Below are 26684 nucleotides of genomic sequence, written 5' to 3'. Positions count from 1 at the left end.
AGCATGCGATCACGGTAAGTGCGAAAGTGAAAGATGTAGTATTGGGGAGCGGACAGGTAAGTGTACGATACTGAGGGATTTTAGGATAGTGTGTGGGAAAGGTGAGTGTGCGGTGGTGTCGGAATAAGGGTTCAAGGAGGTAAGTGTGTGGAAGTGACGTAGAGCTGTGTAGGGTAGTGTTAAGTGTGTCAGGGTTAGAATGCGGGTGGAGTGAGTGTGCGATAGTGACGGGCTGAATGTTTTAGGGTGTGTTAAGTGAGTTAGGGTTAGGGTGCAGGTAGGGTGAGTGTGTGATAGTGACGGTGTTGAGATTTAGGGATGTGTTAAGTGAGTTAGGGTTAGGTGCGGTTGGGTAAGTGCGGTAGTGTCGGACGTTAGGGTTTGGGTTTAGGTTAAGGTTACTGGATATGTTGTTGTGTGCAATGTGTATTTGCTTTTTGTCGGTGTTTTGGTGTTCGGTATGTTGAGTTGTCGGTGTGGTGTGTTGTCGGTTGTTTGGGGTCGGAACATGTGTGTCGGATTCAGACGCTCAGTCTATGAAAGTAGACCCATATATATATATATATATATATATATATATATATATATATATATATATGTGTGTGTATATATATGTGTGTATATATATATATGTGTGTATATATATATATATATATATATATATATATATATATATATATATATATACATGTATATATATATATATCTGTATATGTATATGTGTATATAGATGTATATCTGTATATATATATATATATATATATATATGTATATATATATATATATATATATATATATATATATATATATATATATATATATATATATATATATATATATATATATATAATATATGTATATATATATATATATATATATATATATATATATATATATATGTGTGTATATATATATATATATATATATATATATATATATATATATATATAATTATATATATATATATATATATATATATATATATATATATATATATATATATATATGAATATGTATATAAAGCAAGATTGTACAAACATTCTGACCAAAAATGTTGAAGGAATGAAATAATGATGATCACCCATTTATCAAGTGTAAGATGTTTGCATATAAGAACAAAAATATTCAATTTAGAATAGTTACATAAAATGAAGTATGCAACAGGGGTCTTTGAAATGAAGTCCTACTATTGTGTTATTCTAATGAATTTGTTACCTCCCCAATACTAAATGACATTTTTACTATGTTTCCAGATTCAAGCTTTTGTTAGCATCATTATCATATGACCCAAACAATGATGAAACATAGCACAGGATGTCTTGGCGTTACAATCGTTTTAGGATACTTGTCACCCAGCTCCACATAATTCCACTTCTTAAGGGATCATTTTGAAATAAGCTCATTAGCAATACTCTACTGTTTGAAATACTAAGTGATCATGACAATCCTTGTATAAATGTGCAAACCATGCATGCAAATCTAATTTGGATTAGTTAAAAAATTACTTTTTGGGAAGAGAAGATTACTGGTTTGAAGTAGGAAACATTACAGAAGCAGTCTTACTATATGAAGCTTATGCCTCCATAAATATATATAAACAGTTAAACTCACATTAATATGTATCATTTAACTTATTTTGGAATCTTATAAGATGGTACATAGCTTTAGAAAACTAGGCTTTCTTGTGTTAGTGATTGACAACATTGTAAAATTTATCATGCTTACTTCTTTGTCCAAAGATTCATAAAAACAAATGTTGTGAAGATCTTAGCATCTCTATTTCTCTATTATTAGTAGTATTTTATTGATATGTCTAAAATAAATAAACACTTTAAATAGCAATTTGAAGTGCTGTGTTTCAACTGAGTTTTTTGTGTCTGTAATTGTACATCTTACTACTGTACAATTAATATGTAAAATGTGTGGATTTTCTTCTCATCATGTAAATATGTTAATTGCTGATTTCTTTGAACAGGATGAAGAGCTAATGACTTTTCAGCAAATTATGAAAACAAGGAATAGTTATACTGATATCCTGTCATACTACAATTCTATGTCGGTTAATTCAGCTTATTTAAATAAGATAAGAGAATACAAACTGAACTGTTTTGATAGTTAGTTACAAATAGAACTGTTTTGAAAGTCAGTATTTTATTTTAAGAAGAACTCTTACTTTAATCCTAGATTTCATGCGTGACCCATGGTATCTTGATTAATCTATGTTACTGGTTTGCAGAATGATTTCTATACATTGTATGTTCAACAACAAACAGTAAAACTTCTATTGTTGCTATAAACACTGATTTTCTAATTATATATTTCATGCATCCATACATACAGATCTGTTGACCACTGGTTACAACTGTATATGATTCATAATGGCATTATATTTATCTTCCTAGATAATGTTATAAATAATGGTCAAGTTATATAAATTTCTGGTGCTTACGTATTATCGCAACTAGATATTCACGGTTGTGAAAACCACATAAAGATCTTGAAAGAGTATCATTAATGCTGGTGAAATGTAGTGTAACATGTGTCCTTATACCCCAACATTGTCTTTTCTGTAGTGATGTCAATAAAATTGAAAAAAAACATACTGTTCGTCTTTCTTTCCGCACTTCACTAGCAGCATTTCTCTTCTCTCATGTCCGCCTGCTGCGTGGTTCTTTCTCGGGCAAAAAACTGTAATGTGCAATTATTTCAACATGCATGCCATATTGTACTGTCCTGGAAATGGGAGTTGAAATGAACCGAGCAGTATGGGAAGAAAATGTAGTGGCTTTTTGTGGGACTTGGTTGTGAAAGAACGGAAATGCACTCTGTTAGCTTGCTCTTTCAATCCTGCACATGCTGTGTTGGCCCTGGGTGTGTATGAGTGTTTTACTGGTAAAAGTATCACATCTGTAGATGTTGCTTTCTCCCCCCCTTTTTTGGCTGGAGTGGAAACTTTCAGCTGCTTTTTACCCCCTTTTCAGCTGGTACGGGAACTGTCAACCTTTAAAAAATGTTCTGGGCAAGGGAATATGATGCAATACGTTAGCAGACATCGCTTTTGCTGCCACAAAAAAAGGAACGTTCAGTGGGCAGACATACAATAACCAACATGCCGGCAGTCAAGTGCATAAAGAAACAATACAGTATGTTTTTTTTTTACTTTTCATTGATAACACTCCCCAAAACATCCTGAACTGTTAGAGAAAACACAGTATTTAACATTTTGAAAACATTAACGAACATATTGCCTGATCGTCAACCAGCCGGTATTGCCATCAAAAATCTGGTTGAGATAATACGTAAGTACCGAATTTGGATGAAAAAGGCAATGAAAGTAGGACCACCACGAGCCACAAAACAAAACTGAAACTTGTATAAAACAGAGAAATATTTAATAAAACAAGTGCTTTCACTTGTGATAAACACGCTTCTTCAGGTACCGAATTTCTTTATAATGATTTGCAATGTAACATGATTTATGTTAAATGATACTGAATCAGATGACCTTTTAATTTGTACCAATATGAAGACTAAACTTGCATAATATTCCCACTGATTTCAAATTTAAGGTTATTGCTGTTGGAGCCAGGTCTCCACAATCAACTTAGGATGTTCTCATTACACATCATTTTTTTACTTATCTGACAGTAATTTTGACATATGTCATGTTAATCTGGTCAAGCTACATTACAAGAGTGTTTTGATATATATTTGCCTGTTTATAATTCTTTGCAGTAATTTAACTTATTACTTTTTAGTATTTTGTCTTTGCATCACTACTGAAATGTATTGCTAAGTTTTTTTTTTCTTAACTTATGCTTGCATATTGAACTAGTAATCGTAGTACTCTATGAACACTTAATAATATTAAACTTGTTAGAGTTAACATTTTGACTCAGTGGCCAACTCATGAAAATATTTGGGATTAATATTATATGATCTAAGTTCATATAAGTCATCATTTCCCAAGTATTTCCTTTTCATGCTCAAGTATTTGTTTATATTTAGCATTTAGGACTTTCACTATGTCTAAGAATATTTTTTCTGAACTATTTTTGTCAATATCTACTATTTGTTATATGTCTGTCAACTCATTGTCCCATTCTTTGTACTTGTTTCATATCCAGTGTATAATTTTCCCATTACTATAGGATTTTAAAGAATCCCAGAGAATATCCCTACTAATATCCTGAATATTTTTTCTAGGAACCATTCTTTAAATTCTTCCATGTTCGTAATTTATACTAATATCCTGTACTACATTGGTAACTTATTACTATTTACCATTAATATAAATGTTGATGTATTATGATCTGATATGAGATGCATTGTTTTTCTATAGTTACTAACCTTCTCATTTAAGTCCATTGATAAAAAAATTCTATCTATTGCAGACATATGAATAATGAACCATATGTATTGATTTAACTTATTCTAACAATTTTTTTAAACTTCAGCTGTAGCACATATTCTAGGGAATGTAACTGTACTTGTGTTATCCTTACTGAACACATAATTGAAATCTCTCTCCATAATCCATTTCATAAGAGTCAGTAAAATTTCATGATTCTTTGTGGCATATTTATCACAACGATCTAGAATGCAGAAATCCTTCCCTATATATTCAGTTTTGGTATTCAGGAGCTATCATGGAAAATTTTCACTTATATACTGGTAAATGAAATTGAGTACTGGCACCATTATTTTTTTTCCAGAACATTAATGTACCTCTTCATTTGAATTTATAAGAGAAATTAGTTAATGTTTCATATTGGCCTGTATTGAATCTATCTCTATCTTCTTTGGTTATATACGTTTTTTTTTCAAATGCAATGTCAACTTTGTTTATCCGCATTTACTTACACCAGACTTTTCCTGGACATTATCTGTATTACTTGAGACTATGATCAATGACTTTAGCATATGGTTGATTTAAAAAATGTTACCTTTACAGGTTAGAATACAAACTGGGGAGGGGCACCTTTCAACAAACATTTGCCGACTTGCCTCAAAACTATGTCAGAACCTAAGGACATCCTGTTCGCCTTTTTTTGTCTTTTTGTAAAGCTTTTAACCACTTTGTTGGATAAGCCCCATCATGAGTCTTTCCATACTTTTACATAAAATGGTTGCGTTGATGTATGAAAAAAATGCCTTTTCTAACAAACACAGGTCATTTTGTCATAATCTTAAAACATCTGTGAGTTTGAACTAGTTAACTAGCCAGTAGTCCCAGGCTACCCCTTAAAAGGAATAATTTTGTTCTGTTGGCTTTCCTAGGTAATAGATAAATAAAAGAAACATAAAATAAACTAAATTATAAATAAATTATATTTTCTACAATTTACCAGTAGAAACTGTTAAGCAATAAAAGACATTCTTTCTTAAGTATCCCAAATATATCTGCTCAGAATTCAGTCAGGATGTTTGATGATATCAATAACTTTTGTATTCATGAGCATGGATGCAGTAGTTGTGATAATCCCCAGATATGCTTTATTCCGTCAACATCAAAAATAAAAAAGGCAACATGGAAACTTCTTAAAATCTTTGTATGCAGCCTTAGTAGGCCAAATGATTTCATACAAATGATCTGTCACGGAAGTGAGAATTGCTTAAATGTCTGAACTCATACTGAAAACATACTAACATGTAGGTAAATTAAAAAAAATAAGCTTTTGTAAAATAAGAAAAAAAAAACTCTTACAATAATACAACAGAAGAACACTGCTACATAGCTTTTAAAAACAACAGTAGGTGTAAAATAAATCTGGACTAACAAAAGTAGCCGCTTACTTTCTTAAGCATTTTGGATCTAACTATGAACAGCTTGGTCTCAAAGGCTGAAGCCAGACAAACAGCATTATTAAAGTATATCAGAAAACTAAAAGGAAAACTGTTAAATGTAACCTGTTACCTATAAATGAAGGAGTCTTCAAGACACAAACCATAATGAATGCATTTAGCAAAGTGATGTCAGAATGTGCAGAGAAAATGTGAGACATCTGTTATTAAACCACATCTTTGAAACTGCTGCCACAAGTAAAAAAAAATCAGGTTCCATGGTAGAGGAAACCTTCAGTAAATCTCATTGTTAATGTTTAACAAAATGTTATTATGTGGACATTGTACAGGCTTGGACAAGAGGATATAGTGTCACCATTTCATAAACACAATGGTGTTACATCAGACCCAGACAATTTGATTTTCATCCATCAAATCAATCATTTTATGTACAATTATAGAAAGAGTCATATGGGACTTATCTAACACAGTAGATCTACTTCTGTTTTATATAGAGCATTATTTTTTTATTAAGAGGACATCTTTCCTTTTAAATCCTACTATGGTATTCTTTGAAGTGGTAACAGTAGCAACTGAAAGATTGATAAAGCATGCTGGTTATCTTGATCTAGCTAAGGCTTTCAACACTATTCTATGTAAGGGAATAAATGGCATAGTGAAAGCATCCAACATCAATTCATACTTAATACAGTGGATAAAGTAATAACTGATCAACTGGATACAAATAAGGATGGAGATATTGCACATCTCAATGGGGGTGACCAAGGGTACTTCATAGATGCTCTCTTCTGTGGACATCTTCTTCTGAACTTATTTATGTCAGATAAAAAAAATGAGATATGGGCTTTGGATAAACACATATGCTGATGATTTCAAAATGGTTAACACAAATGCTTTAATAAGAGCTGTCAACGTTTTCAAGGTGTGTCTATAAGAAATATAAAGGTGGTATGGTAATAATGGCATCACCTTTAAAGCCAATAAAAGTAGCATCACAAGGCTTGACCAAATGGACTTAACTATAATTACATAACCAATGGTCAAGTCATAAAAATGACATCAAAACTGAAAATCTAGGGATAATAGTAAACAAATAAAACTTTGTTTGGTACATATCTACTGAAAATCAATTTCTATAGCCCATCTAATTCAAATGGGAATGTCTAATCACTCCATAAAGGAAACATTGTTTCACGTTATAAGTCACTAATGTGACCCATTTCTGAATACATTGCTGTATGTTTTAGCTTTTGAAGAATCTGCATGAAATAATCCAGTAAGGTAAAATGTTTGATCACTAGACAGATCACATTAAATTATACAGAAAGACTTAAAAACTGCAATTTTTCCTGTTTCATACACTTTACTTTGAAGTGAATTCTCTTTGGTCTACAGTGAAAAGACTGATCTGGTTCAGTCCTTCAGTACATGCCTTGAAATATTCTACTGCATAGAAAACATCAAATCATTGAGCCTGATGATAACATTAAATATCTGTAAAAGAAAATTGTAAAAAAAAAATGTATATTCCCTGATGGCTTAAGAGATTATGGAATTAGCTTCTTCTTATAAACAGAAGAAGCTACTTTTGATATATCTATATACAGTATAAGTAGGCAACATCAGTACAGAATTATAACAATCATGTTTCGAGAAGATGAATAAGTTATACATGCATGCAATATGTCACAAAGATGTTTATTTGACTAAGATACACACGCACGCACACACACGCACGCACGCACGCACACACATGCACACACGCACACACACACACACACACACACACACAAACACACATATATATATATATATATATATATATATATATATATATATATATATATATATATATATATATATTTATATTTGACTTACCTGAGCTGAATCCACCAAAGCTGCAGTACAACAAACATACAGACTGCTGAATTCCTTTCTCTGGGACCGCCAGTAACAGTTGCTTTAATGCTACACTAACTCTCAATTGCCAGTACAACTACTGGAAAGTGAACTTTACTATTCTCACTTTTGTCAATAAACTCGAAATCTAAGTTTTGTCATGCTGCATGCAGTCTTACTAGATATCACCTCATGATGTTTCAGAAGGTCTTACCAGCTGAACTAAGTTGCCAATGTCTATCGATGAACTTTTAGCAATTACAGACAGCAAACCCTCACAATGATTCATAACACCTGAGAGGTCCAGTAAATTTCCAATGAAATGTGGATGTTATTTATTTCCTGAACAGCTCAAATGTTTATTATTAACTTGGTATGACCAAATAAAAATAATGCTCATTTTATGGGTAGCCTAGCAACAGGAAAATATGGAGAATTTTACAAGTTCCAGTAGGGAAAAAAAAACAAAGGTATCAAACAAGAAAATGTTTGGAAGTGACACGTTTCTAATTATTTATAGTAGTCTCAGTGTACTCTCAGTACTCCTTATTGGTATCCCCCACTCTTATACTATAATACCTACATATCTGTATATAATTGTAAATATATTTATAGAAAAGCAAATAATGCAACAAACATTTTTTTTTTTTGCTATTAAAAAGACAGGCGTCAGAGCAATAGATGACAGCCTTCATTCCAGAATATGAGTACTTGCATCCATATTACAAGGTTTTGTCAGATCTGAATTTTATCTCTCCCTCTCTCTCTCTCTCTCTCTCTATATATATATATATATATATATATATATATATATATATACGCAGACATACATATATATAGAAATACATATAGATAGATATAGATAGATTAGACAGATATATACTACACAGTTAAAATCATTATCATACGTATTGTAGCAGAAGGTGTTTACCTGGTCTTTCTCAGGTGGAAATCACTCAAGGGAGCTTAAAGTTTGGCTGTTTACTGGCTAGAAGGCATAGGAGTCAGTTTTCAAGCTGTTCTTCTCTGTTATAAATCAGGCAGAGTTTCACAGAGCTGCCCACCAAGCATCAGTGGTTAGCAGTGCCCTATACAATAGCAAAATACCTAGATAGTATAATTTCACTATAAACTTAGGATTAGGTCTGAAACCTGTTAAAAGTATAGCATTGTGCAGAATTAAGCCTAGAGTGGCTAGCTTGCACCTAGAACAGCACTACCACAGATAACCATATAAACATTTCTCTTTAACCCCAGCAATTACCCTAGGAGACCCCTGCTAAAACCCCATCCTTAATCCTAAACAGCCTACTCTTTTGCAGAACCAGACAACATGGATATGCAATTTCCAAATATTTCTGTGGCCACTTGGTAGATTTGGGCATCCTAAGGCAATATAACCATTGTCTCATATTCTCAGACAATAAGTTTGTCATTAAAGAAAATAACATGGTATGTGAGAGATGTAAATACACAACTTCTTTGCAAGCAAAAATCTAGAGACAAAGAAGGTTGTCAGGAATATCCACACTAAAATCTCATACATAACACGCACCATACTCACTGATTGCCTTATGCTGAGGCATTTAAAATAAATATTCCCAAATCTCAAAGACTTCCAAATGCACCTAAAAGCAATACTGCCCTACATCTCATATAAGCCTACAACTAATGGCCACCCAAGAGCAAAGCCCATAATGCAGGTATATACTTTACCTAATACATCATTAGGGATTCCATTGTGTGACACACAGATGCCCAACTCATTGGGTTAGATAAGGAGGAATAATGGTTAGTTGCCTATCTGGACCCAGGATCTGCAGTATCATGCACACACTCAAGTCAGTGCACTCCAGGAACCAATATGATTCTATCATAGTCCATGTGGGTGTACATAAATTGAGACATACTTCAATGGACTATAAGAAAAGAGACATACTGTATTATACAGAAAATGTGTCATAGATAGTTACCAGCCTTTTACTGAGCAGTATTCTACTGTCACAAAGGGTGATACCACATTACAAACATAAAATGATTGATTTTATAATTGGCTTCATTTTTGGTGTCACTCCAGGGAGATCCAATATATGTCAGCATGGGAGGACATGGTCAGTAGACCACTCTGCTTTGCCAGGGATGGGCTGCACCTGTCCCCCTAGAGATTTTGGAAATTGGCTAGTCAATGCCAAAAAAAAATAAAAAATCTACCAAGAAAGTGAAAATGTCTCCAAAAAAACTTAAGGTGTTATCAATCAATGCTAGGAGCCTAAACAAAAATATCCTTCAAGCTCTCCTTACTCTGGAGAATGTATACATCTGTGCTGTTACTGAGATTTGGTGTAAAGCTGTAGAATGTGCTCTGGTAGTGCAAGGCTATAGTGTCTTCCAAACGTTTAGACCAACAACAGCACAGAGTGGGGCCAGAGGTGGAAGTGCCTTGAACAACATTAGCAACAAACAAAACTCTAGACTGGTTAAACAAAATGACACCATGGAGCTAATCCACTTGCAAGTCACCATAGATAAAGTCCATCTCCATATCATGGCTAGCTACAAGTTTAAATCTATGGCCCTAGAGTCTCACAACTCTTATCTAAACTTAGAAAGGTGCTCACCATCCAACCAAACACATTATTCATAGGTGGCATTAACTAACCCTCTATAGACTGGGAAACTTCTAGTAACACAGACTCCTAGGTACAATGCTTCCTGGACATTATTAACAGAAACACCCTGGAACAGATAGTGTATGGTCTAACAAGAGGATCAAACAAACTGGATCTGGTTCTTACCAACATGGAAGAGCATTATACCCACCAACCCCCTCACCCTCTCATGTCTCATCCTCCTTTAAAGTAATAATCAACCTGGGAAACCCAGTTAAACCAGTAACTGTTAGGAGCTATTCTAAGGCAAACTACATCTTATTACGTGACAGTTTGTCAAAACTCAAAGCTCCCCCTAATCCCGAGTCCATAGCTACCTATGCAGAATTATTCAGACTCTATACATGTGAATGGTTGCATATTGAGTCCTACCAGATGTAAATAAATCCTCACCTAAACAGGGTACATAATAAAAGAAGAAAACTCATGGCCAAAATCAGGAGGAGCAACTCCCCTAAACACAAGTGCTTTCTTATGCAACTAAACAAGAAACAAAGAGGTCTAATTAAGTCCAACCAGGCCAGCTAAGAGGTCATGATAGCTTCACATGCTAAAGACAATCCCACGGCCTTCTTCAGCTATGTCCAGAACCGCACCACCTTCATCAGTCAGAATGATGTAGTAAATCTACTGGCTGTTAAATGCAGCTCAAACCTGACCCTCTACTCCTCCCCATGCAGCTCCACCAGATAAACTCTCCTCCAACATATGTCCCCCTGCTATCAGCAAGGACCAGGTGCTGGAGTCACTCACTAAAATCAATAACACTGCCTCTACAGGTTCTGACAACATCACCGGTTACCTTCTGAACAGTCTAAAACATGAGCTATCAGGGCCACTTGAGAGAGGCTACATTCGAAGTGAATGGAGGACAGCAACACTCATTCCCTTCCACAAGGGTGGACCATATACTAACCCAGGAAACTACACACCCATCATTCCAAGAAGCCTAATACGCAAAGCCAAGGAATGAATTATCATGGAAATGATATGATATCGACAATGTAAAGACTCTGGACACATTCAAATTAAATTTGGATTTGTTAAGGGAAGGTCATGCCTACTTAATCAGGTAGACTTCTTTGAGAGGGTCACTAAGACAACAGATGAAGGTAAAACAGTGCATATATTGACAAGCTAAGCATTCAATACAATACGCCAGTCAGGCATTGCTTTCAAGCTCTCTCAGCTTGACATAAATCCCTACATAACTTGCTGGATTGCCACCTGGTTCACAGACAGGACACAAGAAGTCAGGATTGCTGAGACCACCTCCACCAAGAGAACAGACACCAGTGCAGTACCTCATGGCTCCATACTGGCCTCACTCTTGTTTGTTATCTACTTCTCAAACATCAAGGGTAATGTTCAATGTCTCTGGCTCACCAAGTTTGCAGATGACTGCAAACTGGGACATATTACAGATTCCTTCCAAGACACCAACATCTTGCAAGAGGATTTAACACAGAAATGGCTGGTGCCAAAGCTATGGCCTAACACTCAGTACCACAAAATGCATTATAATGCCTTTAGGAAACTGTCAACCCAAGTTAATTACTCCATCGATCAAACACCCCTAACAGTCAACCCAGAGAACATATGTAGACAGTGGTCTGGCATTTGACTAACACATAGCTAAGATAGAAAGAAAATCATTCTACGTTGCGTAGCTTAAAGGCAAGGGTATTACATCTAGGTCCAAAGAAGTTACTGTACCACTCTACTTGGTTCAAAGGTTCATAGGTTCATAGGACAATACTAGGCTATTAGCCCAGAGGCCCTTATAAGCCTAACCAAAATTTCACTCATGTTCCCAGAAAGTCAGCACCTGTTTTCCCTCTCCAGCAGGGACATAGGTGGGATCCCAGGGTTAGCACTTACCAGACCTATCAATGAATACAATGACTCCTTTGGCATTTATCTAAACAGATGCTTGCAACAGATGGAATGCCCACAAAGGTTTCTCACCAGGTGAATTCAGGGCATGAATATCTTGTTCTACACTGATTGGCTAGAAGCTCTGTTTCTGTATTCGGTCTCCTGCAGGCTGCTGAGAGAGGATCTTTGCCTGTCTTAGAGGGCTTGATCAGACCCAGCCCTGATGGATCTGTTGCACATGTGCAAAGCAAACCTCTCTGGAAACAATAGATCCAGGTATCTGAACTTCACTTGTGACATAAAGAGAACATGCAGCAGAGACAGATATGTGTCTCAAAGGATCCCAACACTAGGGAATAAACTTCCCATCTGAGTAAAAGAGAGTTAATCCCTGACTGTTCAAACAAAACCTTGACAATTTGATGAAAAATCATAAATGTACCCCCCTGTCTGGTCGCCATGTCCATTATGGATAGAGGCTGTCAATGACAAAAGTATTATCCAAACCAACACCTTCCATTCAGATCCTTATTTATCTCCCTGCTAACTTGCCCCATATAGACACTCATAACTCTCAGGACCCAAATGGGGTGGGTGATTAGGATTGCAATGGCTTTAGTGGTTGCTAGCCTCATAACGGGCTACAAAGCTAAGCCTATGAAGCTATATATTTAATAAACTGGCCATCTTAGTAGTAGGTGCTAACCTTAACCTAGTACTGCCTCATCCCCCAGCACTAACCCTACACCTTCACATAACACTGCCACTATTCAGATGAATTTACGGCTAGTGTTATGAGGGGGGGGTATCATTCAGCTCTGGAGAGGAAATAGTTTTCCTTTGTCAGTCTTTTTAGTTAGATATTTGGTTTATTCAAAATGTTGTCTGTCTGAATGTATTTTGTTGATGTTTTCAGTTTGGCATTAAACACATTTGATCATTTATAATACTACAACCATTTCCATACATACATATATATATATATATATATATATACATATATATATATATATATATATATATATATATATATATATATATATATACATATGTATGTACATATATGTGTGCATGTGTGTGTGTGCGTGTGTGTGTGTGTGTGTGGGTATATATATATATATATATATATATATATATATATATATATATATATATATATATATATGTATATATATCGATATCTATACTATGCTAACAGTGCAACAGACCTTACAAGTCTAGCCGATTTTACCCAATTTTCTACCCCTAGAGGAAAGATAACAAGGGTGAGCAAGCAGGGTTTGGACATTTTTTATAGACTGTCTTTGTCCATAAAGGACACAGGCATCACCTTAGGAGTGAATTTGTGTTTTCCCAGCCATTATTCCAGACTGCAGTAGAAGATGTTCAAACTAGGGCTCTGCTTCACGTGAACAGGAAGCCTATTCCAGAGGAGTGGCAATTTCTGGGACATGTATCCATCTCTCCTGCATGTTTTATTTGTGTCAGAGAGGGGGTAACCATCGTGCAGTTAGTTTTGTGAATATGCAATGTTTCCATCAGGGCAGGTTCAGAGGCTGCCTTACAGATCAGGTACAGATCATCCCTCAGTAATCGGTAGGAAACCGAATACAGTGATATGGCTTTTAATTGGTCCATGTCCACATATGGCATGTTAGTTATAACATGTACTTTTTTGATGAAAAACGTGTGAGGAAGCTCCAACTGTTGCAGGTACCTGGTGAACTACACGCCAAAGGTTGCACTGTACTCTATTATTAGTCTGATGAAGGCCAAGTACAGTGGTACTATGACATCCTAAGATCTGAATGCCATGCCCTTTCTCATAAGTTGAGCCACATAGAAGTATTTCTTTACCACCGTGGACACATGGTGGTCAAAGTTCAGATTACTATCTGAATACCCATATCACTCACCACTGGGTTCTCTCTTGGGGAGATCCTACCAATGTTGTAATCTGTAGGAGTATTTGATTTCTCAAAGGGTATTATTATGCAATTCTTTGCATTTAGTTTGACATCATGGCTTTGACACAAATCATTGGTCTGCATCAGACCATTCTATAGGATACCAGCACCATTTAGGGAGTCAGTGATTGCCCCCAACTTGCAGTCATCAAACTTGGTCAGCCAAAGCCACCTATACTTGCCTTGACTTCTCAGAAGTATATCCCAAACAGGAAGGGGCACAGCACTGAGCCCTGAGGTGCTCCACTGGTGACTGACCTCTTGCTGGATGTGGATTTCCCCACTCTAACAACTTGTGTCCTATTTGTGAGCCATATTTCTATCCATTTGGTGATGCAGAGGTCTATGCCCAATTTTCTGAGCTTATCTATAATACCTAAGTGTAGTATTGTGTTAAATGCCTTGGCCAGGACATGGTAGGCAGAATGCACTGTCTTACCCTCATCCATGGCCTTAGTGACTTTCTCAAACAAATCCACCAGATTGTGCAGGCAGGATCAGACCATGAAGAAACCAAAGTGGGTTGGATCTAGAATCTGGGGATTTTCTATGTCATTGTCAAACAGGTCCATGATTATCCTTTCCATAGCCTTGCATATGAGCCTATTCAGACTTATGAGGCAGTAGTTTCCTGGGTCCATATGGTTCCCCCTTGTGCAGAGTGATGGCTGTAGCTCTTCTTCATGCTACTAGGCAAAGAGTGTCTGGAGACTGTGTTTAAATAGAGATACGAGTGGGTCTGTTAGGTTGCTTTGTGATTATTCTTTGCTTGGGAGGCTATTTTTGTCTCATATCAAGTTTTTGATGACTTGACTACTTCCCTGATTTGCGTGTTGAGACTAATGAGAGATTTTCTTTCTGTATTGTGCACACTGCCACTTAACTCTGGACAGGAATTTCTTCCTTCTGTTGTATGGTTTATTTATGTTAGAGATCCACCAGGATGACTTGTTTTTTCATCTAGACCTGGGTTTAGTTTGTTCATGTACTGTCCTTTCTATGCAGTTGTTTAAGTGGTTGTACAGGGACTTTGTGTATACTTCTGCATAGGCCACTGTATTTTAAGGGTTAGGGACAGCTTTAAAATTAACTATTCTATCACTTAACAGGAAGTAATTTGCCTTGGTAAAATTCTATAGGGTTTTAGGGTTTGATGGGGGTTTACCATTACATTTATTTCAAAGGAGACCAATTTATGATGTGATCATACTAATGAGGGCATTATGCTGGGGGGTGCAATGCTCCCCCATGTTTGTGAATCCTATGTCAAGGACATGTGTGCCCCTAGTGGAAGTGAAGACCAGCTGTTCCAAACCAGTTGCCTTGACAAAGTCCAGGAATATCTGAACTTGCATATTAGTGGTCGTGTAGGTTTCTCAGTTTATTGATAAGTAGTTAAAATTGCCCATGAGTAGTGTGCTGGACTGAATGGTAAGTTATTTTAGTAACTTCATCTATGCAGAGTGGTTTCAGGGTTCTTAGTTAAGGACTTGTAGCTAGCGATGGTATGAAGGGGGATTTTCCTATGTACAGCTGGACATGGAGTAGTTCATGCAAGTCATCCTGATTCATGAATCTAGAGGTGTTATTGTTTATTATGTAAATGGAAACACCTCTTCCTTTCATTTTTTCCTATTCAGAAGATGATCTGAATGTATCACAGGTATTGTAGCCTTGTATTGCTCTGTCTCTGCAACTGCCTAGATGTCAGCATTCCCCATAATGAGGAGAGATTCCAGAGAGTGCAGTTTGTTTTTAAAACTCTTACCTTCAGCTTAGCATTAGATAAATTAGTTATGTTGGTAGGTCATTTGGTTTGGCACTGCTTAAAAAAGGCACTATGGTGGTGGATAATACCTCGGCCAGTATTTGAAAGCCTGGGGGACTCAGGTGCAGACCATTTCTAGCAAAGCACCATGGTATGTTGATCATGTCATCTCAGACAGAAAAATACTGGATTCCCTTTGAATGACATCAGTCGCTAGGCCAATTATTGAAGTCAATCATTTTCTATTTGAAGTTTGGTATCTTTCTTGGTGAAGATAGAATGCTGCTCAATGTGAGGCTAATATTGTCCTCGGACATGTATTCAGAGAGATCCATCATGTCTCTCTTCATATAGTCCAGGAAGGTATGTTTCAGGTCAATCGCTCCCATGTGGATTGTGACTGAGTCATACTGGCACTTGTGGTTGAGTGACCTGAGTGCCTGTGTGATTTAATGAATCCTGGCCCCTGACAGGCAAATGAATATAATCTTCTCTTAATCCAACTTGATGAGGGGGTGTCTGTATTTCTCATGATTTTGTCTACTATGACCAAGGTGTTTGAATGTGTGGAGTTTCACTTTAGGGGCTTGCTTGTGGAGATACTGCATTGTGCATTTTTATGTATAGTGGCTGGTGTTGACTTGGGTTTGTTTGTAAGTCGTTTCTGTGGGCAGTGCAAGTGAGGCCTTTGAAGCTGTGCTAAATTACTTGTGAGCACTTCTGTATATGTGGATTTATGCATGTAGACCATATTTAGTGAGGGAAATGATGCTCAAGTGCTGACAAACTGCTTGTCATTTGATATGTCAGTATGTGAGAGAGTCACATCTCAACTTTCTTAGTGTAACTACATCTCAACTGTGTTTGTTTGTTTTAGGACATATTGGCTGTCAGTATGCATGAGACAATTGCTACATTGCTTCAAGATGCCCATGTCCAGCAGACTTGCCACAGAGATAGCAGGAAAGTACCTATCCATGGTTTTAGCTTTTTACTACGGGTTTAACCAGGAAGAAGAGTGGGGAGATTTAACTGGATTGGGATGATAGCACATGGATGAAGAATGGGCGCTACAGTGAGTGTAAACTGCAGCTATCCAACAGGACAGTGCTGTTCTGTGCACAACTCAGATGCTTGTGCAGCAGCAGGGAAAGTGGAAAACTTGCAGAGATAGTTATTTTAAAGGAAATTTTAACTGGAAAATGTTTGCATCTTTAAAGGCCACTGCTAAACACCTCTGCATAAAGAGCAGCCTAGCAGAAACAGTGGGCTTACAAAGAATCAGAAAAATAAGTTTTACAACAGCAAGCCCTACCAACCAATTAAGATAACACACAATAAGCTTTCAGCCAGTTTACACAGGTTTGCTACAGCACACTTCTGTCACAAGACTGCAGCCAAAAAACCCTCAATGTAAAATGCTGGTTTTAGAGCTCAAGTACAGGGAAACCACACAATCTAGATAATATTGTCCTATAAAACTAGCAGTCACAGCATAATTAAGTATTACAGTAGCAGTGGAAACAGTTCAGCTTTGAAGCTTTAGTAAAGTGAGAGGAAATGTAACAAGTAATACAGGATTCTTGTGAAATACAGTAAAAACAATCAACAGAAGTACAAAATGATACTTATTTTCATTCTTTGAGTAGCAGATGGCTTTAGATGTTTTATATATATATATATATATATATATATATATATATATATATATATATATATATATATGTATATATACTCACAGTGGATATAAAAGGCATATACACCCATGTTAAAATGCCAGGTTTTTGTGATAAAAATAAATGAGACCACAATAAATCATTTCAAACTTTTCCCACCTTTAACATAACCTGTAACCTGTACAATTCAATTGAAAAACAAACAAATCTGTTAGGGGAATAAATATAAAAAAATAAAAAATGTACAATGAGCTGGTTGCATAAGTGTGCACACCCTTAAACTAATACTTTGTTGTGTGTGCACACCCTTAAACTAATAATGTTGTTGTGTACACCTTAAACTAATACTTTTTGTTGTGTGGTACCCTTAAACTAATACTTTGTTGTGTGTGCACACCCTTAAACTAATACTTTGTTGTGTGCACACCCTTAAACTAATACTTTGTTGGGTGTGCACACCCTTAAACTAATACTTTGTTGGGTGTGCACACCCTTAAAGTAATACTGTGTTGAAGCACCATTTGATTTAATTACAGCATTAAGTCTTTTTGAGTACACACTTGCCATCAACTAAAGAGACTCTGATTAACCCCAAATAAAGATCAGCTGTCCTAATCAGATTTTCCTGACATTTACTCAGTTGCCTGCTACAGCAAAAGCCATGGTTCTCAGACAGCTTACAAAGCATCAAAGGGAACTCATTGTTGAAAGGTATCAGTAAGGAGAAGGGTGCAAAACAATTTCCACAGCATTGGATGTACCATGGAACTCAGTGAAGACAGTCATCAAAAAGTGAAGAAAATATGGGACAACAGTGACATTGCAAAGAACTGGACATCCCTCCAAAATGTATGAAAAGACAAGACAAAAACTGTCAGAGAGGCTGCCAAGAGACATACAGCAACAATGAAAGAGCTTCAGGAGTTTCTGGCAAGTACTGGTTGGTACTACATCTGACAACAATCTTCCATATTTTCTATATGTCTGGGCTATGGGGTAAGGTTGCAAGATGGAAGCCTTTTCTAACACAGAAAAACATCGAGGCCCAGCTAAAATTTGCAAAACAATACATCAAGTCTTCCAAAAGCATGTGGGAAAATGTGTTATAGTCTGATGAGACCAAGGTTGAACTTTCTGGCCACAATTCCAAAAGGTACGTTTGGCGCAACAACAACACTTCGCATCACCAAAAGAACACCATCCCCACGATTAAACATGGTTGTGGCAGTATCATGCTTTGGGGTTGCTTTTCTTCAGCTGTAACTGAGGCTTTAGTCAAGGTGGAAGGAATTATGAATAGTTCCAAATAACAGTCACTTTTGGCCCAAAATCTTCAGGCATCTGCTAGAAAGCTGAAGATGAAGAGGAATTTCACCTTTCAACATAACAATGACCCCGAGCTTACATCCAAATCAACAAAAGAATGGCTTCACCAGAAGAAAATTAAAGTTCTGGAATGGCCCAGCCAGAGATCAGACCTAAATTCAATAAAAAATATTTGGGGTGACCTGAAGTGGGCTGTGCACAAGAGATGCCCTCGCAATCTGACAGATTTGGAGCGCTTTTGCAAGGAAAAGTGGCTAAATATTATCAAGTCAAGATGTGCCATGCTGATAGACTCCTACCCAAGAAGAATGAATGCTGTAATTAAATCAAAAGGTGCTTTAACAAAGTATTAGTTTAAGGGTGTACACACTTATGCAACCAGCTTATTGTACATTTTTTTTATTTTTTATATTTTTTTCCCTAACAGCTTTGTTTACTTTTCAATTGAATTGTACAGGCCATAGGTCACACTGAAGGTGGGAAAAGTTTTGAAATGATTTATTGTGGTTTCATTTTTTTATATCACAAAAACCTGGTATTTTAACAGGGCGTGTACACTTTTTATATCTACTGTATGTATGTGTGAATATATATATATATATATATATATATATATATATATATATATATATATATATATATATATATATATATATATATATATATATATATATATATATATATATATATACATATATATATATATATATATATATATGTATTCCTATTATAACAATAAATCTTAATTTCAGTTCAAATGGTCAAACTTATTTTGTTGAAAACTCATTTCATAGAAAAGTGGAGACGTGAATAGAAAGTATGTGTTGGTGTCATTTCTTATCATAGACGTTGTTAGGGAAGTGCATCAAGCACAGGATGCATGAATTATGAAGGGCAGCATCATGTTGCACCTCCAAATCAGCAGGTGCCTGATTCACTGTGTGTGGAGTTTTTAGTGAAATGGATTCCACCACTTGAAGTTTCAGTAGAGTGAAGATTCTGTGTTATGAAATAGACCCACCTACATCTATCTAGATAGAGAGACAGACATAGATATATATTGTAATATAGATACACATGCTGACATATACCGAGTATCTCATTATCATAAAATTCCAAAAGTCACTGGTCATATGTCAATGTTCCATTAAGTTTACACTTCCCCTTGAAGCACCTGACCTGAAACTGACTTTTCCTCCAGTAACAGAAAGCATGTGCATTTAACAGTCCATTAAACAGTCCATTACTTAGGAATCTTACTAGGTACACCACATAGACATTATCACTTCAGGGATACAGTACTTCTGGAAGAGAAATGTAATGTTCTGACAAATAATTACTGTGACCCTGTCTACTGCACCATCAAGCTCACTTGTAACAAGTTCATGTTTACATTCCAGACATTGTTAAGGGACCTGGAAATGCCGTTCACTGCATTTCTACTTTCCAGATGATAGTATTGGCAGCACATGCACATTTACACAGACATAGTTTTAAAAATGTTATAACTGCTCACGGTTGTCCTGAGTCAATATCTTTAGCACCCTGGATCCACCCTTGCAATGAAAAATGTTTCTCGAAGTACGTTACATCCTTTTCATTACAACTCTTTCCAGCAGTGAATGTTCACTCTGAAGCAAGAGTATCAGAACAAACTATGCTAGACTAACTTTTCCTTTTTCAAACCACTGAAGGAAAATAATATTGTACTGGAAAGTCGTAAATAGTTACACATGTTTTTCCCTAAACTGCAGCGTCACATTATATATACACTAGCATATGTAAAATATTACTGTCCCTTTTTAGTTCATGTTTTCATGCTTTGTAGTGCCACAGTATTCTTACTGGTTTACATATGATACAGCTAGTATGACATTTCCATATGATAACATTCTGTAATACATTAGCAGAAGAATTTGACTTGGACGGTAAAAAAACATATTACTTTCCATTTCATAATTAAATAATGGAAATCCCATTCATTTTCATCCATCTAAATAACCTTCTTCACTAATAAATGCCACTCAGAGAGACTCATTTCTGAAACACAAACGGATTAGGGTCTAACAGTGATAGCGAACCTTTTGGGTTTGGCGTGTCAAAAGCTCCTGGCACAAAATAATTCAGTGCACTTTACATGAGCAACGAATGCAAAAGCAGTGTCTTGGGTAACTCGGGTGTCGGCGATCACTGGCATGTCATCCAAAACGTTGTGGAGTGTCACCTTTGACACACATGTCATAGGCTTGCCATGACTGGAACACATTTCTCTATTTAGGTGCACCCATACAATTCATCATTTTATTTCCCATCACATTCTCTAAATGGTTTCTCAAAAGATGACCTGCATCATACATGCTTTCTTCCGCTCTGCAGCTACTAATCCTGCTGATAAGCAATAGTAACCTTTCTAGATGAAGACCGACCTGGTGTCAAAGCAGTGATAACTGATTCTGCATCTGACATGCTGCTAAGCCCTGACCTCATCTTTGACTATAGTGTATGGTACAATCTATGTTACTTATCATCCCATAACAATGATATATGATACAGAATGAGTTTATGCCATAAATGAAAAAAATATGGTGATGTTATAGAAATATAAAGCTTCTGAAAATCGTTCACACTTTCATTGTCGTATAATCTGCAGTTGAAAAGTTTCCAATATATTAAAGTATGCCCTGTATTGAAATGCACATGCACATGCATTTTAACTACAAGTCAAACATTTTATTTACTCAACTGAATCATTTTAGATGCAGTTTTTAATTCACACTCACTTCACTGTTTCATTCAGAGAGGGAAATGTGAGGCCAGCCAAAAATGAACCACAGAGCCCTCTTTTCTGTTGAACAAATACACAAAAGAAACTTTTCAGCACATATCTGTATGCCAAATGTAAATTAAATAAGAAGTAACATGCTTACCAATCCACAATTCTGGTTTCCTGGCGACCTTTGCTGGATTAACCACCTGTCACTAAATCAAATCTTAAAACACAAATGCACAACAGCCCAAAGGAAACCTCAGCTTAAACACAAGATAATAAAACTTTTATTTTAACAAAACATTTCTCCAGCACGTTCCAGATAAATGGAGGCAGTAAATCAAACAGACTCCATTATTCATCACCCTGTTTAATATAATATCCTGCTTTCAAAATCACAGTTGAACCCTAACAGTATAAGTTTAGGAATTGAGACAGCTCTGATCTTTGCACCAGCTTAGGTGTTATACTCACTGGATTTATATGAGCTGCATATCCAAGCCTCCCTTTAGAAACTCCTTTCATCAGATTATATTATATTTAAAAATCACAGTACCATTAAGATAACTACAACTGGTATGCATATTTTAGCATAGAAAAGAAAACCTAAAAAAACTCCATAAATGGGAAAACTGCCTGGATCAATACAGCTGTAGTCCCTAAACTTATTTTCCATCCTCTGACAGACTTATGAAAGAAACACAGATGGTAAAATAAATGACAGATTTTATATTAAAATTAATGTAACAGAAATGATTTGAAAGCCACATCTGCTATAGCAAATTTACTGAAGCATGTTCATGAGTAAAAGTGCAAGCCAATGGGAAACTGCACCAGAAGCTAGTCTTATAGAATATAAAATGTATGCACAGATGCTCAAAATATGTTAGGTTCAACACAGCTATGCCAAACATCATCAGAGTAATCCACTATATATAAATAATATGAAGCATTTTTCTTAATACAAACTAATCACCCTATTTTGCATTCTGAAATTGAATACTTTTCTGATTGTTTTAGTCCTGCAATCTGAAAATGAATATTTTTCTTATTACTTTATTTCAACTCTTTCTCTCCAATAGAAATTTAATTCAGGAGCAGTTCAAGATTTAACAGAATGTATGTGATAGATATTTCAGCTCTGAAAATGTCAAGATAAATGACAATTTACAAAATATTAGATAATTGCTTACCTTTCCCCTTGTTTGTCCTAGTGCTAAAGTTGTGAAGCACAGCAGTGTCACTATAAGGTAGCCGAAAAACATCATTACTCAGTCAGAAAAGAACCCCTGAGGAGAAATTACCCTGCCAAATACTAACAGTTAGTATATGCACTTGTGCGTCTGGCTTCCTCTCTCTGTCTCTCCCTCTCTATCAGTGCTGGAAGGCTATTTGACAGTTTCCTCTCACTTCCCAACGTGCTGTGAAGTGCCTGCTGGTCGGCACTAACTCTGAGCACAAGCGGTAAGCTGATCCCTTCATGTAATGACTTTGCTGTGTTGGTGGGGGGGGGGAAGGGGATGGAGTTTGATCTGGTAAGGAAAAAAAAGGGAGGCGGAGGGACAGAAGTGGTCATAGCCAAGTTATGCATTAGCTCTCATTCAACTTTTTGCTTAAAGGCAACCTGTCAAAATGAACAAGGAAATGATTTTCAAAGTTCAATATAGCAAAATATTCTAACAAAACAGAAGATATAAGAAAGAGAAGTCAGAGAACTGCCCCTATGGATTTTGACTACACACGACTTTAAATGGCCATTTTTCTAACAGAAGTATGCTGTCTTTTATTCAAAGTGCACGATACCTTTTCTTTCCTGAAATGACAATAGTGGTTGTGTGCTGGGATATACACATATATATATATATATATATATATATATATATATTTATTGCTGGGCATCATTTTTCTTCATTAATTGTATCCACTGCACATTTATTTTGAGATTAATTTTACATGAAAGTCCTGAATCTGTTTAACCTCACCCTGGCTAATTACATGGATGAGATTTCTTTCTTCAGTAATCTCAGTTAAGTGTCTTTTACAGCAATTAAGGCATTTTGTGGTCAGCCGCCCTGCTACAAGTGGAGTGGGTCATTGGGTAATGCTAACTCAGAAAATACGCATTATGAAACATCTTGTTTTTTTTCTATTCAAAATTATCACAGTAAACAAAGAATTGATAGCAGTATCATAAAAGAAACAAGGTCTGTGTCAAAATTATGGATGTTTTCCTAAGCATGGAATGTTAGATATTGTGATACACTGCTTGAACAGTTTTGGTCTAAATAACATAAGCTTATTAATTTGTTTGTCTCTTTACTATTTTTCTGTTTATTTATTTAATGTTTCCTGCCTGAAGTGGTGGACTGATACACTTGCACTGATTTCATTCACTGTGCAGTGAAGACAACATACTACGGAGAATGACAACATTATACAATCATACATACAATTACAACAGACAACTGTGAGAGATATGAACAGCTATAGATAAAGAATTTGCAGTAGAAATGGAAAATAATATGAAAAATAAACTACAATAGTATGCTGTCTGTTAGGTAAAATGATACAATGAAACTAGAGTGCATTCTGTGCTAATATTACTTTAAGCAATTGCAGGTTGGAAAAAACATTTTAAATCTGTTTCTTCTCTTTGAAAAGAAATAGGCTAGACTTAAAATTCTTTAGTGGTTATTACAGTATGTGATGCTAAGGGGTAAGGCATTCCAGTTAAATGCAAATTAAGCTGAGTGGGATACAAAGTTCTTAGCGGTGTTCTTAGTACCACAGCATCACCGGAATAGGATCTAAGAGGACAAGGGGGATAGAGTGGAAGTAGACACGAAGAAGATACAGAAGGCTGATTGATTTTCTGAAGACCAACCACTGATGATCACAATTACAAGTTAAATCAGCTGGAAGAACATTTATGTGAAGAAATGTTTATTTATGAATTTATTTGTGGGGGTTGCATCCCTCATACCTTCCAAAAAGGGGAGACTCATTACAATATCTTTAAATGCAACAAACTCACAGATTGGTGCAAGCTCATGGGAAAGATACACTGAATTCCTGGAATCAAAGTCCTGCATAATCAGCCATTACAAGTTTGTCTGAATCTTATGTTAAGAATCATAGAATACAAGGTGGTAATGTACTGAATATACAAAACTCTTAAATGTCAGGTACAACTAAGATGAACAGAAAATGATTGTCCTTCTGTCTGAAGAGACGGCAGCTCAGAATGGAAGAAGACAGGCAAGAAGAAGTAGTAGGTTAATACCTCACAAAGAGGATTACCGGCCTCAAACAGATGCCCTACGCAGACCGTCTCAAAAAACTCCAGCTTTAATCCATCGCATATCGCCTACTCAGATGCGATCTCTGCCTAACATACAAAGCTTTGTCAAAACCAGAGCTGTTGGACATGTTCCACTTAAAGAAATCCCAATCCCTCCAAGCTACACGGTCTAGGGACTTAAACCTGGTCACCACAATAAACAGAACATGCTGGAGTGATAGAGTCCTGTCCCAGAGACTTCCCATACTCTGGAACAAACTACCTATCTATATTAAACAAAGCTCCTCATTAGCAATCTTCAAGAAAATTCTTGATGATTGGATGGGAAATAGAAAATTCACCCAGGGGATCACCTCTGTGGCTCTGCTCGACAGGGGCACAGGAAAATAATTTTCTTGGGTGGCGAAAGCCAAGGTACCTTTTTGGCTAGGCTTATATAGGACCTAGAGCCAATAGCCTAGTACCTACCTATGAACCTATGAACTAAATGGAGGTAATGTAACACAAGTAAAACATGCAATTAGGACTCAAATCTCTGGAGACTAGATGAAAATTGTAAAACCATAAAAGGGTAAGGACAGCAACAGTAATAATACAAATGACAAAGCATTCATTCTGAAATGCTGCAAGCTTCTGTGAAGATATAATAAAACACAAACAGGATTTAATATTTATGAGTACAGGAGCAACAGACTCTTGCATTTTAATGCAGAATGCAAGGGATATGATGAATCAATCTCCACCTGTAATGTCTATCGCTCTAAGCAAATCAGTTATCTAGACAACGTTGTTAAGATTACCTGTTTAATGTATCAATTACAAACAGCACTGCCAGTGAAAAGAGACCTGCATTTCTACTTTTATACAGATCATTACAGAGATTATAGAGAGGCACTGTACCCAGCTGTGAAAGGATGTATTACTGGTAAAGGTGAAACACGAATGTTGGCAGTGGTGAATATGAATCTGAGTTAGAAATGCTAACAATGATCTAGAAAAGACTAGATAAACATGACAAAGTCAGATGTTTAACATTTGCAGATACTGTTAGTATGAAAGTCTGAAACCCCTCACTACTGTGCTGTACCCAGTTATGAAAGAATATACTCAGAGAAAACGTTCTTTGTAGTGCAACTCACAAAGATCATAAATTGCAAAGGACTGCAACAACATATTGGAATGAGACAGCTCACAATCTTTACAGACACCCCAATAAAAATTCATAGAAGATATATGACACAGATAACTCAGAGATACAGCATGGAGATCAGTGACATACAAAGCAGCAGGTACAGTCTGAAACTGTAAGTATCCATACAATGCATATTATAATAATGCAGATGTTGTGCAAAACATAAGAGAACTGCTTTTTTCATTGAAAAAAGTCAGCCTTGGGAAAAGTCATAAATGTAATGGATGGGTGTGTGGTAAACCTCTGTGGCATTTCCATAGCATATTCTTTAAGAACAAAGCAGTCTTCATCAAAAAGCATGACTGACAAAGAATTAGATGGATACTTGACATGTTCTTTGGGACAAATGACAGTGGCTGCAAAATAGGTGGATAATACAGGCCAAGAAATTATGAAAATAAAACATTTTCCCCAGGATTTACTAATTTTCCATGCA

The 26684-nt window shown here is 36.0% G+C and overlaps 1 protein-coding gene across 1 annotated transcript in view; it reads right to left on the bottom strand.

Annotated features, from left to right (window-relative positions):
- Nucleotides 1–23192, bottom strand: part of THSD4 (thrombospondin type 1 domain containing 4) — a 1382388-nt gene extending 1359196 nt beyond the window's left edge. The window contains exon 1 of the mRNA XM_044078569.1: nt 22949–23192. Within this exon, the coding sequence (XP_043934504.1) occupies nt 22949–23023 (75 nt within the window). The 5' untranslated portion in view covers nt 23024–23192. The remainder of the gene's footprint in view (nt 1–22948) is intronic.
- Between the last annotated feature and the right edge of the window lie 3492 nt (nt 23193–26684).

This window comes from Protopterus annectens, chromosome 7.part1, assembly GCF_019279795.1.
Source record: "Protopterus annectens isolate FY-2018-M chromosome 7.part1, PAN1.0, whole genome shotgun sequence".
Lineage (NCBI taxonomy): Eukaryota > Metazoa > Chordata > Ceratodontiformes > Protopteridae > Protopterus > Protopterus annectens.
The sequence above is the reverse complement of the archived record's forward strand: the minus strand, read 5'-3'. Positions and strand labels throughout refer to the sequence as shown.